Below are 20,247 nucleotides of genomic sequence, written 5' to 3'. Positions count from 1 at the left end.
ACCGCAAGCATCAACACCTTAATGGTGATTATCTTATGGTTTTGCTATTTGCTTGCGTTTTGTTCCCTTCAATGTGAATGGTCATGACAAACTAATCATTGCGAGAAAAAGTGGTTTCGGTTTGTTACGTCGAAAGTAACTTTATAATGCTGATAAAACCACCACTGTTAGCTTTCAGAAGAGTTACCTTTTTGTACGATGTCCATTTTTCGTCTCTCATGTAAGTAACTTCAAAATTTCTGGCCCAACTAAAATCGCGAAAACTTCCCTGGGTTGTTATCGCTGTTATAAGGTTTTCTTCGTCCCAAGTAATTTGTATATACGGTGATTTATCTCCTTTAGCTGAGCACCAGGCACTCGGTCCATCCAGCCGTGCAAATACAGGTGCGTGATCGGCGCTTAACTCAGATGATGACGTAATACCAGTATCTGGGATTCTTTTGTCTTGCATTCCAAGTTCGCTGCTACATTCTAATGCTTAGAAGCAATATATACGTGAGTATAATATCACACAAATAGAACTTATATTTACGAGTCACTGTTGGACCTGATCGTATAGAGTAATGGTGGCTCATCAGTAACATCATAAAAGATAACGTCAGATGCAAAAGCTAAAATAAAACGAGTTTGCAGAGTAGGTTGAACGTGACGTTAAGACTTATATCTGGTTTAGCAAGGCCAAGACGCTTTTCAATTACATGTCTATAAAACAACTGATGCATTATTCTTTGAATCCAAGTGATAGCCACTGAATTTTTACTTGAAGCTATTTTTAAACTTGCGCATGCGCCTGTATATATGGCGGAAACGCCGATCACCAAGACGTGGGTGCTTTGTAATGCTGCTAAGTCACCCCTAACCGTCTCCTATTTCCCCCTGCGTTCACTTTCAGTTTTGTAAATGAGCTTTACGATGCGATAGAAATATGGCTGATAACAAACGTCATTTGAGTAATTCCGATGTATTACAAATTATCGACTCAAAAATGTTGTTTTTCTTTGGTTTGAAGAGTAACAAAACGCTTCAGACCAAGTTTCAACGCAATACCGCAACAACAATGACTGCTTTAAGTAAAACTGAGTTCTTTAGCCTGAATGCTTAATCACATAATTGGTGCTTCATCTCTGCATCCTGTTTTTTCACCTCAAAGCTATACTTCCTTAGTATCTGGCACGCATGATCTCTCGAGTAACACACTTTAAAGCTTGTTTGTAAAGTGTATCTCCGCACGTCCATAAAAGTTATTACACCGTTGTTAAGTTGGTTTGTGGTGAGATTTTTTTTGCTTCCGTTGCGTAGTGCAAATTGTATGCCGACACACACTAAGGTTAGCACACTCTCAAAGAGTAGCCATTTGGATCCTAAAATCACCTTAATATTGATACTTACTTGCACTTGCAGGGCGTTGACCAATGAAAATCAATGAAGCCGCAAATAACCACATTAAAATCTGATGAAAATAAGACGATAAAAAAAGAAAGTATTCGGACTTTTACTGAAATGAGTATTACATAGCTGAATAGCGATTTTTTTTCCTTTCTTTTTCAGGTGATCATGACACCTTTAACACGATTCACAACTATTCACTAGAAGCCATACCTCTTTGTTCATTTCGAAAAAAATAATTATAATTATAATAACCCAGAACAAGCTAGTTAAAAAACCAAATGCAATGAATTAAAAGAGCGAGTTTCACTTAACATTTGTCGTCTCGGCTCATTTCTACTTTTTAGCGACTGCTACATACAAGTATATTGCTGAAAATAGTTTTTGTCAGGATGGAAGCGGTTTTATTTTTATACGCGGTCAATGTATAAAAACCTGAGCAGAATACCATTAGCGCTTTTAAGTCTTTTGTTTCAAATGACGGAAGCCAATTGTAATGGCACGTCCAATAGGGACTTAATCGAATTAATTCAAACGAAGAGGAAATGATTCACTGACTGATAGTTTACTGTTATCAGTGGACTTGCAGCTCAAATCATGCGTTTTGTAAGCGTTGTTTGGAAACCTCTTCATAGTAAAAATGCTGGTAAAGCTCGAAGCAGGGGCCCGTTTCTCGAAAGTCCCGATAATTAACGGGCCCGGTAACCTGTCCCGGTTTCCATTAAAGATCGAGGTTTCACTAGTTTTGCATCTAACATGATAAAACTATCAGTTAAAGAAACAAAATGGAGTAGTTTGCTTGCCAGGAGCCGCGCTCTTATTCTTTTTATTTCCATTTGAATATTTGATTTCGGGCCCGAAAAGTTACCGGGACTTTCGAGAAACGGGCCCCAGGTCTGTGGCGTAAAGGCCTCTGACGTGCACAGTGTTTAAGCTAGCCGATGGTTTAGCATGAAATAAACTTTTTTAGAGACAACAATTACTTTTTGTACCTTAACTGAACCTACCAGATACCCAAGTGAAAACATTTCGAAAACTAGAAAATGACAGAACCATCAACTACTTAGAGATGGAATTCCCAGCTGAGTCTCTATTGTTAACTTTGAATCCTTGCTAGTCTACAAGGGATCCTTCAACTGATTATCGTGCAACGGCTGTTAACCTTTTAAGAAGCAAGAAGGTCACGTTTTCCCAAAATGACAGCCTGCCAGTAAAGAGAGTGACGTAATTGGGACAGTTCTGTCAGGGAGAGGTTTGGAAAAGAGGGGACTGACAGGATCGAGTGGAAATGTGCATGCAGTATGGCCGGTGCATGTATCGCTTTGAGTTATGTGGCTCTCAACAGTATTGTCTGAGACTTTTGTATAGCGGGATAAAATCTGAAAGGTTAGATTTTACGGGGTCTTGTCTGGTATCTGCCGAAATTGAATAATTATAGTTAACAATTAGAATTCCTTATTTGGGTTTTCAAAAATACTGCTGAAGACTATCAATCACAAGTGATATCATTTGCCAATATAAATATTAATGTTCCATAGAAGCTGAAAAGCTCGCGTCTTCCCGTCACGAGAGACATGCAACAGCAGTGCCTGGCTGTCCACTAACGCTTACGGAAGCAAAATCTGGGGAGTTGGTTATAAATGCAAGGTTCTGTGGTAAAAAAAGCCTATAGCATGGCCGTTACCACGACATTAACATTGTCGGTTCTGGAACAAGTCTTTTCCTTATTTACAAATTGTTACAGGTGAAAGTGGGACGGTGAAGTACATCATTCACCTCTCGGATGATAGCACCGGGGCGCTTAGAGACGTCGACTGCCTGGCCTGCCTCTTCCCGGGAAAAATCTTAAGGAACTTATTACATCACTGATTTGAAAGCAGGGAGATGGATTGAATAAATCTGGCGTGCTCAAAAGTTACAGGCGACGTGGGTTTACTAACAATTACAGCTGTACAGCTGAAGATGAATGCCCCCCAGTATCTCCCCTTATTCTAATTTTTTCTTCAATAAAAAGCGAAATTATTACTGAAAAAGAAACGATTTAATGTTCAATAACGAATCAACTTAAGGCAGTCAAAAATATAAGGAATATGTTTAGAAATAGCAACTGTTAAGTCTATGAAGCCTCCCGTTGCTTAAATGATCTGAATGACAACAAATCCTTGATTTGGGACTTTAAGGGAGTATTGTTTGTCTCTCACGAAGTCAATACAAACCTCTAACTCAAAAAAATCTACACGAAATTCACTCAGGTTATAGAATGATCCTCGATCCATCAATTACCATAAGACTTCATTCATTAGCTATGGGCCTCCTTTAATACGGCTTCAACCTTCATTCATAATTTTATTTATCCAGTCAATGAATGGATACACCCTGGTGTAGTAGGTATACTGATTTTTTTGGGCACACCCCTCCCCCCAGCTGACAAGGCCTGCAGCGATCCATCTGTAACCGTCACCTCTTCTTGATTCGCGAACAAAAGCCCCTCCACTGTCGCTAGTACAGGTATCTTTTACACCTTGTCCGTCCCCGGCACAGAAGGTTACTGTCGAGTTGTATGGTAAAGCTGCCCTGTTTGCGCAAAGTTGATTGTGTTGAACCGGGAAAACAGAGTATAGAAGGGAATTGGCATATCGGTCAGCATCTTTAGGTCTCTCTCCAGGCTTCAAGGCCTTTGTTGATCCCCATCCAGCTACTATGCCATATTTCAATGGAACTGCCACATCGCCTTCTTGTTTTGGGGGGAGGCACACAGTTCGTACAAACTTACCAAGCTTCACTCCTGCTTTAAGTTTGACGAGAGCTATGTCATTCACATATCTTGTGTGAATGTAATTCGCGTGAACATAAATTTTCTCTAAGTCCATGAGCTGCTCAGACTTTTCTTTCTTGGATAAATTGTGGTCACCTACTTTTAGAAGGTATCTACAAAAAAAAAAGGAATAATAAAAAAGAAATTAAGAAAAATATATTCGTACACTTCTGCAAAACATCCCCGGCAACAGCATGTTCTCCAAGCAAAGATAGCAACATTTATTGACACTTCTCATACCAGACATTTGGTAAACAAAACTAAATTTGAAAAATGTTTGAGATGCACCCAACATAAAGAATTGAGTACGAATAAACTCCACCAGAAGGTGCATTTATCTGAATACCATTAATGGATGGTAGTTTGCTATTTACATTGGCGAAACTTTAGGTCGGTTTACGGCTTGGGCGAAACGCAAACAGAACTCAGAGTTGGTAAATTTCATTCCGGAATCGTGTTTAATTATTGGTTGTTTACCAGTACAAAAAGTTTTCGGAAAATCCGGTTGGAAAGTAAATGGAACATGACTTTTCAGGTCGATCCAGTGGGAAATTTCCGGTAGCAACGGAACACTTGAAAAGGTAGTCCTGTTTTTCCTGACGGAATACCGAAACGAAAATTCGATTTCCATTTCTTCAAAGCTATCTTTGATACCGGCATCAGGCATTCGCGGTTCTTTTCCGGTAAATGGAACAGATTTAATTTGTACATATGGTAAACGCGATTCCAGGACGAAATTTACCAGTCCCGAAGTTTGCGTACCATTTGCTTAAACCGTGGACCGCTTTTCACTAGTCAGTTCCATTTACCGAAAATTGGTCTCGAAAGCCTGAAACTTTCATCAAGTATGCGATATCACAAATGGAACACGCATTTCCGTTTGGACCCCCACTAGAAAAAAAGGACTACCTTTTCAGATGTTCCGTTGGTTCCGGAAATTTTCCTCTGTAACGACCCAAAGACTTGTGTTCCATTTACTTTCCCACCGGATTTTCCGGAAACCTTTTGAAAACGACCAGTATTACTTCAGGTTGCAGTTTATTTTAAATCGTGTTAGTCTAATGCGGATCGAGGGTGAACTTTGAGTTTTCTAAATCAACTTTTTGCTTCCAGGCCACCAGGCCTTTGATAAATCTCTCAACGAAACAAAATTTGACACTTATTAATTTTAAGGCAATGAAGGGACAAACGCTCGATCATATATTACAGTAAAGCCACCGGGTTCTTTCATTATTCGGGAAACTGAAGCTAAACAAATGTATTTTTGGGTCCGATATCTTACTTTCAAGTTTTTAGGTCCTTATGGCATTGTATCTAATTATCTATTGCCTCAAAAACCTGTTGCTCATACACTCATGATCAGTCTATTCTTCTGTAAATCCTGCCTTGACGCTCATACCATTTCGATAAATATTTATTTTACCACTCCAACATAGGTATTTAATTGAGATAGATAAAAGGTATACAGTACAAAAGTGTCAAGTTCATTGATTGAATCCCTTATAGGAATCCAGCCTGAGTTACTTACACGCTCCTAAGTGTTTTAAGACCAATGTAACACACCCTTTTGTTCTCTTCATCACCGCGGTCGAAAGACGGGTGCAGAAACAGAGCGAAGATTCAGTTAAAGGATTCATACTTTCTTGAATATAACTTACATTTCAGTCTTTCTTTTTTGTTAGTTCAATAACCACACAACAGTTCAATAACCATACCAGTAGTTCAATGACCACACTTTAGTTCTCATTGAGCGTAAACTACATGTTAAGCTGCGGGAAAAATAGCTACAAATACGTTAGATATTATTTAATTAGAATGTGTAGCATTAAGTAAGTAATAAATAACTATTTGTTAACAACGATACAACAACTAAATTGAGAAATAGCTATGGTACACCGTTATTAAGTTCTAGTGATTTCACTAAATATAAACAGGAACATGGACTGATGTTAATTTAAAAATTCTAGTCTGCTCAGAAGTTCTGTCATTCTCATCAGGGGCACGGTGAACAGACCTGGAAGGAGAGTAAGCGCTGAAAAGGGAAAGCTAACTCGGTCCGGAGAAAACTTCACACTAAATAACCTGACAAAGCGCGCGTTGATAAAGCAGCTGAAAACGTAATGGTTAACGGCGGATGACAGAAACCTTGTTTTTGCCTCTCATTCTACACGTTTCAAACTGTGGTACCACAGCTGGCCCTAAGGTGTGATTGTTTAACTGTTCTGTGGTTATTGAACTAACAAAAAAGAAAAACTTGAATACTTACAAATTTTTGTTATCATTGTATGTGTACGTCCCAAGAAAGGGATTCCAGGAGTAAAAACAGCTAGCTACGGTAAGAACCCATCGAGGAGAAATCAAAGCACCGGCGCAATAAAGTTTGAGCTTGCCTGAATCTATGAAAATGCAAAATAAAGTCAGTGAGTGAGTTTGCGGTCGTATTTTGGTATTTATCATAAATTACATTATACCCAAATATTATGCGTTTGCAAAGTGGTGGATGGCCGGGACTAAGCGAAGTATAATTCAGGCAGAATTCAAATCGCCCGAGCGAATACCGCGAAGATGATTAACTCTGATTGAACGACATGAAGTCAAGAGCTCAGAAGTAATAAACCGTTAAATAACAATAGAATTTAAATGTAGAAAAAGTAACTAATTAAAGAATCGAAAGATAACATATAGTAGAAGATTTGCATATAAAAAAGCATGCAACTTGAAAAAGGTAATATTGTTTTTCACTGCTGACATTGTCATTTAGGGAAGGTTGTGAATTTCTAATCACTAGAGTGTCCTTTATCCTGCACTGGGTGTCCACGATCATTTACAGGTCACCTGACTAATATTTCAACAATGAATATGTCACATACTGTTAAGGCCACCGAGCTAAAACTGTTTACCAAGTTTCATGACGACTGATCAAAACAATCCGTTTCAAATGCCACTTCGCCAAATTATGCAAATTATGAGGTTACCCATGCCTTAACATACCTGAGACCGTCCTCTTAACAAAATTTCGAGTCTTCGAAATGGTCCCATTTCATGCTATGACCTGTTTAACCGTGGCAGGATTAGCTCAGTTGGTAGAGCGTTTGACTGCAGAGCGGGAGGTCGCGGGTTCGATTCCCGGGGCCGGACGATTACTCAGGGTCTTAAAATGACTGAGAAATGAAGGTACTTTCTTTGCACTGCAAGCGGCGAGACCTTCGCGTGGCTCGGATGACCACGTAAAATGGCGATCCCGTCTCCATTAGGAGACGTAAAAATAGTGTCCCCAATTAGCACTTTCGTGCTAAATACATTGACACTGAAATAAAGTGCTTTTTTTTTACATGGTCGGCAATAGAGCAGATGAGAGATTGCTACTCGTAATGGTTTTGAAGTGCTCTGTTTTTCTGTCATGCAATCTTCGTTTAGTTTCACCTAGTATGTAGAACTCCTGGCAGTCCCAGCAGCTAGCCTTATAAACAAAACTGGATATTGGGAACGGGTGAGCCTGACTTTGTAGGGAAAAAAGACAATACGATGTGTGGTTTGGAAAACTGAACTCGAAGGTCAAAGCAGCCGTAGAATCTATTTTATGCAAGTGTTCACTTGTTTGGTGAGGATTCTACTTTGCAATCGTAAATAAGGTAAAATTAAGAGGACTTCCTTTGTGGGGACTTAGGATACCCGTTTATTGTCCATTATTTTTTGAAGGAGATTGATCTTGTCATTCAAAATGTCATATCCGTAGGTGGTTTGATTTATACTGAGTGATGAGAGAAGACAAAGCAAGGCAGAAGGGGAGAGAGATAGGTCTAGAAGTGATGGTGCCAATCTCATGGCTCAATTTCATTTTTTTTGTTTGTTTGTTTTTGTTTCTTCATACTTTAGGTGATGAAGTTTGTGGTAGTAACGCATATTTTATAGAGTTCCATACCTCCTCAGTCACCCTTGCAAAATAGCCAAATGGTTCGCCTCCTACCAGTGGTTATTTTAACCTTTGTTATGATCTAATTAGTTTTCTACTTTCATTTTCCCTGAAAAGCCTCATGAAGGAGAGAGAATAATTAAGTATTTATCATATGATGATGATGATGATGATGATGATGATGATTATGATGATTACGTATAACACCTATCTGTCGCCCTGTTCCCTTGATCTTCAAATTATATCCTATAGCCTTAGGTGTTTATGAAGGAGAGAGAATAAGTAAGTATTTATCATATTATGATGATGATGATGATTATGATGATTATGTATAACACCTATCTGTCTCCCTGTTATGTTATTTCCTATATCCCTAAGTGTTAAGGGTCCTTCTTAGGATCATAGCTGCTCAAAACAGGCAAGCTTTCCCAACGATCCGATGTTTTTATTTTGTTGATTTTCGATTACGACGGTTTTTGACGGTAAAATGATGCCATGGAATATACAGAAAATTTTCTACTTTTGACATAAGTTTTTTAATCTATTGTAATAGTCCTAATGATAAATGCTAATAAACCTATTGTATTGCACTGTAATTGCAATTTGTGAACCGGCTGTCCTACAACTAATACCATGGTTTTTACCAGAGTATTTGTAAATTCCAACTGTCCAGGGCCACCATCCCTTTTTACTATTATTTCCGCCAACGATGCGACTCCTGAAATCGAATGAACTCACGCCGCAAGAAGAGTAACCTGCAACAGAACGGAAAAGAAAGAGTTCGAAATATCGTACGTTTAAAAAGAAATATTTTAATCTTCTTTTAAGACGACTAAGTTCATCTGACTTCAAAAAGAATCAACGAGTTTCGATAGTCGAGGAAACAAGAATAACTCCCCTGACAAGCTTATATACCTTGAGGGCATATAAGACAGCTGGCTAAGTGCGTTCAAGTTGGACAACCGATTTGGAAGGGGGCAAGGTAAGGCATTACGGTCGAATCTTCATTACGCAACCACTCAAAATGCGAAGATTCAGCGGTCGCTTGCGCTAACAAAACTACTGGAGCATTCGTTTACGTTTGAGATCAGGTCTCGAGACATCCGTTATTTGATAAAGAATTTATCACATGTAATTTGTAATTTCAAAGATACCATATCTCCTCAGTACCACGTTTTCACTAAAAGTTCTTCTCATGCGTGGTACATACTGCGAACATACTGAGACCAGACCAATATGTCAAATGGTTATCTACACCAGAAAACAACAGAAAATTATATAGCCGTCACCTCAAAAAATGCCCCTCGGTCACTTAGTACGAGATCTGCTCGTTTACAAGAGGTTCAAGCTACAGAGCTATTACCGGAAAAAAATTCAGGTGTTTGGATCGATGGTCGCTTATGCCTGAGCTGGTTCCTTAAGAGCGGTGGTCGCACATGGATCGACATGGAGTTTCGACGGGGTGTAAAACTAAGAATAATAAACTTTGCAAAAACTGTCACCTGTACATTTTGGTTCCTTCTTTTCCAACCATTTCCCTCGAAAACAAGAGCGTATTTCATTTCCTTCCAACATATATCCTTCACGGCAACGGTATTTCGCCTTAGAAAGGCGAATGTTTATGTTGATGATTGCATTATTTGGTGGATTCCTCAGAAGACCGCGAAGCATTTTGACACATCTCTTGTCACGCTCCTCTGAAAAAAAATGAAATGTGACTTTAATATCTTGGCTTATTTACTGTAAAATATATATACTTATATAAAGTCTAATTTCTTTGTATTTGTCTAGTTTGTAGTAAATCATGTAGCCTGGCCTGCCTCGAATAGCCTCGCTAACAATAGAGTGCATAATTTTGGTTTAGTGCACCCCGGGATGATGGGGATATAAGATTCCTTGTAAAGAAGGGTTAATTTTTAACCCCACCTAAGCGGGTTAACTCTCCTACCTGGGGTCTCCCACCTTCATGTAAACAGGCCCTGATACTAAAAGTGCATTCACGCCGGAAAGAAAGGCGCTAGCTTATGTTAACAAGTTAAAGTATGTATTACAGGCGAATTTTTTTTTGGTCGAAAGCTGCTAGTTTATCTTCGCATTACTGTAGCTGCCACCTATGATAGGATAGATTAGAAAATTTGCGCCCATAGAGTAGACGCCAAGTTTGAAGTAGGAGACGTGGGTGGAGCAGCCGACGTTGTTCATCTTGTTTTTGTTTGAACCAAAGCTTATTACATTCATCGCGACCGCCATCTTCAAGTAAAAACTCAAAAACATATTATGATACAGCATTTTTGTTAACTCTTAAGCAGGCGAAAATTTATCCGTCATGATGGTTTGTTTTTGGTGAGACATTTTAATGAATCGACGCCATATGCGGGTTGAGTTTGTTGGTGGTTCTCTCCTTTGCTCCGAGAGGTTTTTCTCCGGTTACTCCGGTTTCCCCCTCTCCTCAAAACCAACATTTTCAAATTCCAATTCGATCAGGAATCGGGAAGACAAAATTAAGAACCACTTTGTGGATGTGCTACCTCCAAATCATTATTATTATTATCATCATCATCATCATCATCATCATCATCATCATGATCATCATCATTATTATTATTATTATTATTATTAATATTAATTATTATCTCGCTGTATGAGACGCGTGTTTCTTTGGGTTTGTAACTTACTTTCCCTAAATAATAATTTAATACAGTTTCTCCAATACAGTAAGTAAAAGCATAATCATATCCACAGAAAAAATTAGTGTAGGAGGAGAAGGAAGCATCCAAAAACGCACTAGACACAATACGTGTGATGCTCCCCAGAAAACTACAATTTTAGTCTTTACACTAGAGCCTAAATAACCTGAGAAATATCTCAAGACAAGTAAATTCTAAATTCTTCAAGTAAAAGAAAGCGTCACACACAACCTATCTTTTTTACTTCAGGTTTACTTAAGCCTGTTTTCCAATGCAACATAATTAAGATTGATTGACATGCTTCGCCCTTCTCAAAGCTTAGAAACAGCAAGTTCTCTAAGTCGGTTTTAAGGATAGTTTTCAAGTCACTTGAAACTTTCTTGAATTTTCCAACTTTCCGACTTTAATGAGATGCAAAGTAAAGTTACTTGAGATTTTACTTAAGTCTTCACACGTATTTTTTTGGTTAAGTAAGACTTAGCAACTCTTAAGTTTTACTTAACAGCCTAGTGTAAAGACAACCATATCATTATCATCATTTTTAATATTAATAATAATATTTATTGCTTTTATTATGCATTTTCATTTAAAAAAATAATTTTCAGGATCAAATACACATAACACTAGAATAAGACTAAAACAAAATTATATTTACATACTCTCTATATATAAAGCTTTTAATCATTTGTTACATGATTTCCTTCCTTTTAGCATAACTAATAACAAGTAAGAAGTAAAAATAGAAGATAAAAGTAGAAAATAAAAACCTACTATAGCTCAAGATAAGTCGCTTTTAGTCTAACGGTCAGATACATGCAGTGTAATAAAAGGAGAACTAAAAATACATTACAGGTGAGGAAATGCCTAGCATCTAAATAAACCGTTAGGTTTCCGAGTTAGATACTAGTCTACTAGTACCAATTAGAATAACCTCAGTTTTTTACAATTTGTTGTCATGTGAGGCACCTACATTTCCGATTTGATGTATATTTGGCGCAGAAAGGACTACCTAGTGCAATTGTCCTGTTTTACAGAAGTGGTCGTCTTATAGAGGTGTTCTTTTGTTGTTACTTGGGGTTTTTTTACGAGTACTTAACAGCGGCTCCAAACAAAAAAGTTAAAATAAAATAAAAACTGGTGGGTCTTCTGTATTTCTCCATAATGGCTCAACAACGCGCTTATCGGCAAGAAATCACCATAGCGCTTAGGCTTAGCCTCCAACGCAGTGCTCTTAGCTACTGTCATGAATGCCACGTTTATCTGTCCGTTCATTAGTATCTCTGAACCGCTGCAAGTACCGAGTGCACATCTTGTAGATTGCTTTCGGATGGCCTCCATTTGCTGCTTGGTTAAGTGTGTTCTCAAGTGTGGTGTAGAGTGTAGACCAAACTTGGAGGCGAACTTTTGCTTCTTTGAAAAGTGTGAACTACGAACGTTTCCATGGTCACCAATTTGATTTAAGTAGTTACATTTTACCCCTTCACACAAGTCTTCACACTCAAAATAGGTTCCAGTGCAAGTAAATTGAGATAATTCTTGAAAGCTCTAATGTGAAGCCATCAAATATGGTAAGAGATTTCTTTTCTTTCCTTTTGCGCTTTTGTCTCTCTTTGATTTTCTGTTTTGTTTTGTTTTATTTTATTTTGTTTTGTTTTGTTGTTTTTTTTTTTTCATCTCAAAGCGCGAGTGGATGATTTGTAATGGGTGCAAGGCATATTGAATTAATAATCTGGCTAATCAAGTAAAACTAGTCTTATCTAGGGTTTCACTATACCTCTGCATTTGAAAGATGACTGGGTCCATTTTCCATTGACGCAGACTCTGATGGGGTCTCCATTCGACTGTTTTGTTAGGCCTTTCTTACACTCTAGAATGATCATCTCGCCAGTTTTAAAGACACGTCGGTAGTTTATCGGTTGTACAATGTACATGGAAGACGGAATGCTTGGTAAGGAGCACATCTTAACTAAAAACAGGAGGAAAAAGAAAAGTAAGAATTAACTGTGACCGCTGTAAGGTGGAGACCCCAGCGTGGAATTCGAAGGGGGTAGTGCCGCTGGACAGCATCAGTCGTTTTGACCTCTATGTAGTTCTTAACAGGGTATGTATTTAAATTTTTTTATGTCTATTAAAAGGGTATATTTGCCTGCAAGATTGATTTAATTTGCTTGATGAATTGTTTGTACTCCAGGAATTTAAAAGCAATGACTTTAGGTAAAGTGAATTTGCTCTATAGCACTTGCCATTAAATGGCATCGTAAACATAGTATGTATTGTAGGAATTTTAAATTGGTCGAGTATGCCTCCCCCACCCCCCACCCCCCACCCCCCCCCCCCCCCCCCCCCCCATACGCTAGCCTACGTGATGTTAAGATAAGTGTATATTAAAGATATTAAAGATAGAAGACGGATTGTTTGGTAAGGAGCCGGCATCTCAACTAAAAAAAGAACAAACAAACAAACTTAACTACTCATCGCCAGTAAGGACCCACTCTATTCCAAGTTTTCCTTTTTTGATACAAACAAGAAAATAAAAGTTCCGTTGTTTTTCTTCACTCTACCATCTTTTCACTTAGCAGACTTTGCTATTTAAGTAACGGTCTCTGATAGGGCGATGAAATGACAATTTTTCTAGTAAGTGAACTATCATTCTGCACCGACTCTAATTTTTGGCGGAACCATCCAGGGTTTCCCCCTTTTTTACGGGAGATACCTGATGAAAAGGCGAAAACATACACAAAAAAAAACTTGTGAGTAAATGTAGTTGATTAACTGCCAGCATCAGCCCCATACATTGACTTAATTATATTTCATAACCAACTGCTACTCTCTATGCAGTTTTTTTACCGAAGTAAGTGTTGTTCTTTTGTTTTTCTAACGCCCAGTTAGCATATCTTACATACAGCAGTATGGTCTCACTCCGTTCCATTTCCCATTTGCCTGGCAGGTTCTTCGTGTTGGACCAAACAATGAGTAGCCTGGATTGCAGACGTAAGAAACATTGGCACCTGTACTGGTAAACTGGTACCAATCTTGTCCATTCAGTACTGGAGGTGGCTTGCTACAGAGAGCTGAATCAAGAGAAAACAAGAAGGCGTACAAACTCCATTAGCAAATATTAAAAAATAAATGAAATAAAATACAAATGACAAAAAACAGGCACTTTTGTTTCTTGTTGTTGTTGTTGTTGTTTGTTTGTTTGTTTGTTCTTTTTTTGTTATTAAAAAGCACTATTTAAGAAGCATTTTCTTGCTTCATTTTTCTTCTATTTTGAATTTCGGGTGCTCCCTCGGCTTTTCTATGAAAGGTTCGCCGCCTTCTTCCTGGTTCTTAATACGTTTGCAAACGTGACGCGGCTACGCCTATTTACTGTATCATAATAAACAGTATGCAGTATCCCATAAGTATTCCCGCCAGTGCACCCAAAACACAGCAATACCATTTTCGTTTGCATTGCCTCAGAGTAGGCGATGTAAAAGACAAAAGAAATGAACTAGGTCTGTGACCTTTATAACTGCGCAGCCCTGCTAATAGTACTCGTTAGCTTGTATTTTTTGGTTTTCCCATTTTGGGTCTAGTGATATTACTAATTAAAAGAGATCTGTTTCTTTGAAATTTTGTGTTATTCAAGTACACGCATAAATATGGAGCGTTATTTACGTAAAAAGGGTGAATTCTCCAAAGACCTTCATTAGGAAAACAAAACAAACATGCTAAAGAGATCTATTCGAAGCTTTGAATCTAAAAGAGGCGATTAAACGAATAGTGTAATATCTGCGGCATTTCGGCAAGCAACTGAACGGTGTTGAAGAAATTGTATGATGCATATTAATGTTGCTACGGTAAGGAAAACCTGTCGAGAATACTGTCGACTCTCTTTTAACATACACCTCTATCTGAGTCGGGTACCTCACTAAAACGGACTCCTAGAGTTGGTTCCTGTCTCTCTCTACTCTATATAAGAGGAACATCTCTATTAGACGGACACAAGGGCCGGCCCTAAAGAGCGAGTTGACTGCGCATTTAGTTGCGTATTTCACTGTAAATTACAGTAATACCACTATCACAAAATTCGCAAGAGAAGGCAGTGGCTTAAACCTTTCCGAAAGTAGCAACATTTTGATATTTTTGTAATAAGCGTCAGAATTCTTAGAACAGACAAACGGGGAATTAAACAAACTTACGTACTTGTACATTCGATGCTTTGACAGGAGAAAATCCATATGGCAGAGAAGGACCACAACAGGGTCTGTAAGGGCGAAGAAAACAAAAAATTAGACTTATGGAAAGTAAAAGAAATACCCTGCCAACGGTGGAGTCTGCAAGGGGAGGCGGATAAACTGGCTTTGTCGTCGCTAACTATGCTTATAATAGCTAATGACTTTTATTTAATGTTCAAATTATCCGGGAGCAACGTCTGTTTAAATGTCCATTTACTCTTTTAAATGGTTCACCCCATGTAAGGGAATCCAGGAATTTTTTGCTTGTGGAAACCTGGGGTTTTGAATCAGGAATTTAGCTCAAAAAATCCGGAATCCCGCTGACTATAGGAATCTGGAATCCAAGTTCTACTGACAAGGAATCCCAGAATCCAACAAAAGAATCTTTAATATCAAAGACTGTCTTGGATTACCTTACATACGTGAGTTGAAATGGTGTTTTTTTGATCAAGCCAACCTGAATATCTAGTTGTTTAGCACTCTCCTTGTAGTTTTCCCGATAGCAGAGAATCATAAATTGCTAATTTGCTTCAAATTTTCTTCGAAGGGTATAATAGAACCTAAACTTCCTATCCCGTTGATATTATATGTCTTCATTCTTCGTCTGTGTCAAGGTCAGAACATATTCACGTACAACTGTACACATGCATCGAACTCCAATAGAACTCAGCTGAGAAAGGAATTAAGGTGTTTCGGTACAGTTTTTCAGAGGCGATACCGATATTTTTCAATCGCCTTAAAAGTGGTTTTTTCCTTGTCCGATCGCTATAAAATTTTTACCAGTAATTGGCTATGGATTGAAATTTGTGAAAATGTAGTTTTAAGTAAAATCTATATTACTATTACAACAACAATAAACAAAAAAACTTTGAAATTGATAAAAGCCGAATTTTCTGTGATCTAGACCTGCTACTGAAAGTCCAACACTAGGAACTTAAAGTTTGGTGTTTAGCAAACAATCTCCGAAAGAAGTAAAAAACTCTGTATGTTTGAATTCGACTAAAACGAAAATATATTTTAAACCTTAAATTTTCAATAGCCGTGATAGGTTATTTAATAAAAACGTCATAAATGACTCAGATTATTCTTAAGTAGTGTCAGAATGATGCTTATTATCATATTTTGATGCTAGGAAATTTTGGTGTACTTTCGTTCATGCGATCTTGAAATCTAACCCGTTTTCTCACCACCTGTACAAGTGCAACTTCATTCAGAATTTGGACTTTTCGCGTTTTCTTGTATATCTCCGAAACGACTCGAACGAATTTTTTTAAAAATCTCTTCACATAATCTCCATAATGTAAATCAAAAATGTCTGAAACTTTAATTAAGATTGATTCACTGCAACACCTTGAAATTTCAAGACAAACCTATCCTACGAACCGGTCAAAAATATGCGTTACATATATATAGCGATCGGACAAGGAAAAAACCACTTTCAAGGCGATTGAAAAATATCGGTATGGCCTCTGAAAAACCGTATCGAAACACCTTAAAACTGAAAGAAAAAAAACTGGACATGAAATATGGAGATCGCAATCATTGCTGAATTAGAACAGTACTCTTTCATTCATCTAATATCCAGCACTAGTGCTCGCGGGTTATATCATGGGGAAGGGGGCTGGGGAGATAGAGAATTCCTTTCACTTCCCTCTCCCCCTTCCCTGCGCTCCGCTTTCTTGCGCTTGTCTCGCAAGCTAATTAACATCCATCTCTTACACAGGACAAATGACGACTCGAATAACAATTAAAGGATTACTTAAAGGAATATTAAAGAACACTTAGTGTTCAAGGATAGAAAGGCATAACAGGAAGTATGTCGCTCTACCCCATGCAAATTTTCCCATGAGTGCGCCCCCTCCCCCCTCCCAAGTTCCCCCAAAACACCGAAAGCATATTTCCTGAATAAATTCTCAAGCTCAATGTTAATCGGGCAAAATCAACTGAGATTTTAAAAGTAATGCCGATCTGTTCGAATGGTCACTCCACTCAGGTTCTTGTCCACAGACTTAAAAGTTATAGAATTACTTGACACGTCTCCTTATGGATTCTGATTAAAACGCAAATAGGGGTAGGGTAAAATACATTGACATCCTAAAAAGCAGCAGAACCTATTCCATATCATAGGTGTGCTTTAGGAACAACAGTATTGGAAATCAGGTCTTGGTACACGGGAACTTACCTTAAAACCAACTCGGAACATCGTTTTTATCGGCCCGCTAACACAACATTCAACTACATTCAGTTTCAGTGAGAACTGAAACTAAACTAACTACTATGTTGTCTATTGAGAAAGAAATACTTGTGTCATGACTACCGCCAGTGCTGAAGCGATCAAATTTTGTCCGCAGTCAATCAGTAAACCTGGTTCTAGAATATCAAGTGCACGGTAAGGAAGTTATTTTTTGGCGAGCATTTTGGTTTGAGCTTCCGTTCAAAGAAAGGGAGGAAGTGTCCATATACCACTTGTGATCAATGCAGGACATGTTAGTTTAATCATTAATGTTCAAATTCGTTCCGCGAAAACTGATCCTTGACCAGTGGAACAATCTTTGTTTTCTTTTCTTTTCTTTGTTTTTAATCGCAAAGGGTGGCCCTTTTTTACGCATACTATGCAGAAATACATAGCAATCAGACGACAACTATCACTTCCCGGTTGAGCTAAGTTGGAAGAGTGACTGTATGCTGAGCGCAAGTCCGTGCATAAATTTGCTCTATAGCAATTGCCAGTAAATGGCTTTAAAACAACACGGCGTGCATTTGTTTGTCCTTTTCCCTAGACATGGCATGTGTTTTAGGAATTTTCACTTGGCCGAGTACTTCTATCTCGCGCTTACCACGCAAGCTATTTATCATCCATCTCTTAGTAGGGCCAGCGATAGGGATAGGAAAATCATATCCGAAATACAGTTTTGAAAGGCGTAACAGGAAGTATTTTGCTCTACCACATGCAAATTTAGCCCCCCCCCCCCCCCCCCCCCCAACTTCGATGTCCTAAAACGGATTAGAACCTATTCCATATCATAGCTGTCCTTTAAGAACAACAATTTTGGACATCAGGTGTTAGTGCACAGCAACTTAGTAATACCTTAAAACCAACTCAACGAACATGAACTACTGTGTTGTCGATTGAGAGACAAATGCTTTTGTCCTGACTATCGCCAGTGCTTTGCCCGGAGCCAGTCAGTAAACCTAGTTCTAGAATATCACCTGCAAGGTCAGGAAGTTATTTTTTGGCGAACATTTTGGTTTAAACTTCCGTCCCACGAAGAAGAGGACGTGTTCATATGCCACTTGAGATCAATGCAGGACGTGTCAGTTTAATCGTTTGTTTAAATACGTTCGGCGACAACTAAACCCTGCTGACCAGAAACAATGAATTTGTTTTAATCACAAAGGCTGGTACTTTTTTGCTCATATATGCAGAAATACATAGCAGTCAGACGACAATTATCGTTGCCCGTTTGAGCTAAGTTGGAAGAGTGCTTGTCTACTGAGCGCAAGGCCCTGGAAGACAACCGTTTGCTGCAAGTGAGGAAAAATGGCACCGATCACTGATTCCAATGGGGTATAACACCAGGTTAAACCTTAAATCATCTCTGATTGTTTCTAGGTTACCCAGTTTCTATGCAGGATAAATTTTAAACACACGCATGCTGTTGATCGGTCAAGCAGATATTTTGCCCTTCTCTTTTTCTTTTGGCTTTTTTCCTCTTTACAGATGTCAAGATCGGGAAGTGTGTTTTTCTGGAACGACTATTTATAACGAGCAATTTCAGGTTCTGCTTGAAATAAGTAAAAACAAACTTGTTTAATGACAACTGAAATCGCTCATTGCAATAAGACAATTAGCTTGCATAAGATTTCTTGAAACGTGAAGATGATTCGCCTTTTGTTTCAATTTTGGTGGGTAGGTCAAACAGAGCGAGTTACTTGATAGATAGATAGTTTAGATAGATAGATAGTTTATTTATTAAAACTGCATCGCAGCCAAAGGCTGAATTACGCAATTATTTACAAAAACTTTACAATACTTGAAAATTACAAATGAATCCTAGATAATAAGTCAAAAACTGATTTTTAAGATAATATTAAAAATTCTACATAATACATTCATATTAAAATATGTTAAAATATAAAGCATGAATATGTGGAATAAAATTACAGCCCGGACTGTTTCGACAACGCATATATAAAAGTATTACTTGTTCTGTTCGTACAAAGCTTTGACATATTAAAATGGCGCTGTCGTCTTAGGTTATAGCGTGAGTTGTCATAGTCAGGTGGAAGGAGCGCCTTCAATTTATGGTTTGGATCACTGGCAATGTTATCAAAAACCCTGCTACATAATACGTAATAATGCTCCAAAATGGGTGTTAACCCCACCTCTATTGCTGAGTTGCACTTTCCTGAGGTTATTATTGATACTGCTCTTTTCTCGAGCCGTGCCAGCTCTTTCTTTAAGTACTGGGGGAGACCGTTGAAAAAGACAGGTGCTGCATAATTAATAACAGATCTCACACACGATACGTAGAACAGTGCTAGATCTTGTTTCTGAACTCCCGAGTTGAGTCACCTGGTACAGCTGTACTCGTGATGTAAGTACCACGTGAACGTTTTCTCAGCAAGTAGGGAGTCAGCAGGCTGTGAGAGAATTTATTCCATGTAATTTCTAAGCGACTTATATCTTTCTTCTGCTAGAATTTTCGTTGCTTAGAATTCTTCAAGAGACATCACTCAGTTTCTGAGGCAACTTTGCTACGTGTGACTGTGCATTGATTACAATATGACAAGCTGCATTGCTTTTGCTCCTTCCAGGAAGCCAATCATTACTCGGGTTCAAAAAAAGTTTTTGTATTTATTTATGGTTTGAAATTGGCAATAAACTTTCTCAAAAGGCTGTGGCTATATGGCCGGTAACCGGTCAGGCTAAATTACCGGCAAGTCCGATATTTTTTTTAAAATAATTTTGACAAATCGAAGAATCCCAGCCAGACCAAACTATCATACGTCGATTTAGAATAGACTGAGAAACTTAGTTTGTGATCAACAAATATTGTCAAAGTATAAGTCTCTTCAAGTTTAAAAGAAAAAAAAATTACGCAAATATGAGCAGATTCGATCTCGGCGCATAGGGTCTGCAAACTACTTCACTCTAACAACTAGACCACCGTGGTTTCGATGCAAGATTATGATTTTATTCAAAAATTATGCCGAAAACCCCAA

General features: G+C 38.2%; 1 protein-coding gene across 1 annotated transcript; it reads right to left on the bottom strand.

Moving 5' to 3' along the window:
* Positions 1-3,654: 3,654 nt before the first annotated feature.
* On the bottom strand, positions 3,655-15,110 carry LOC140937737 (coagulation factor IX-like). Its single transcript, XM_073387301.1, has 7 exons — positions 14,990-15,110; positions 13,705-13,872; positions 12,576-12,767; positions 9,617-9,811; positions 8,759-8,869; positions 6,468-6,591; positions 3,655-4,314 (listed from the first exon to the last, which is right to left on the bottom strand). The coding sequence occupies exons 3-7, from the start codon at positions 12,760-12,762 to the stop codon at positions 3,714-3,716; spliced, it is 1,218 nt and encodes a 405-aa protein (XP_073243402.1). The 5' UTR covers positions 12,763-12,767; positions 13,705-13,872; positions 14,990-15,110; the 3' UTR covers positions 3,655-3,713.
* Positions 15,111-20,247: the final 5,137 nt, after the last annotated feature.

This window comes from Porites lutea, chromosome 5, assembly GCF_958299795.1.
Source record: "Porites lutea chromosome 5, jaPorLute2.1, whole genome shotgun sequence".
Classification (NCBI taxonomy): Eukaryota; Metazoa; Cnidaria; class Anthozoa; order Scleractinia; family Poritidae; genus Porites; species Porites lutea.
The sequence above is the reverse complement of the archived record's forward strand: the minus strand, read 5'-3'. Positions and strand labels throughout refer to the sequence as shown.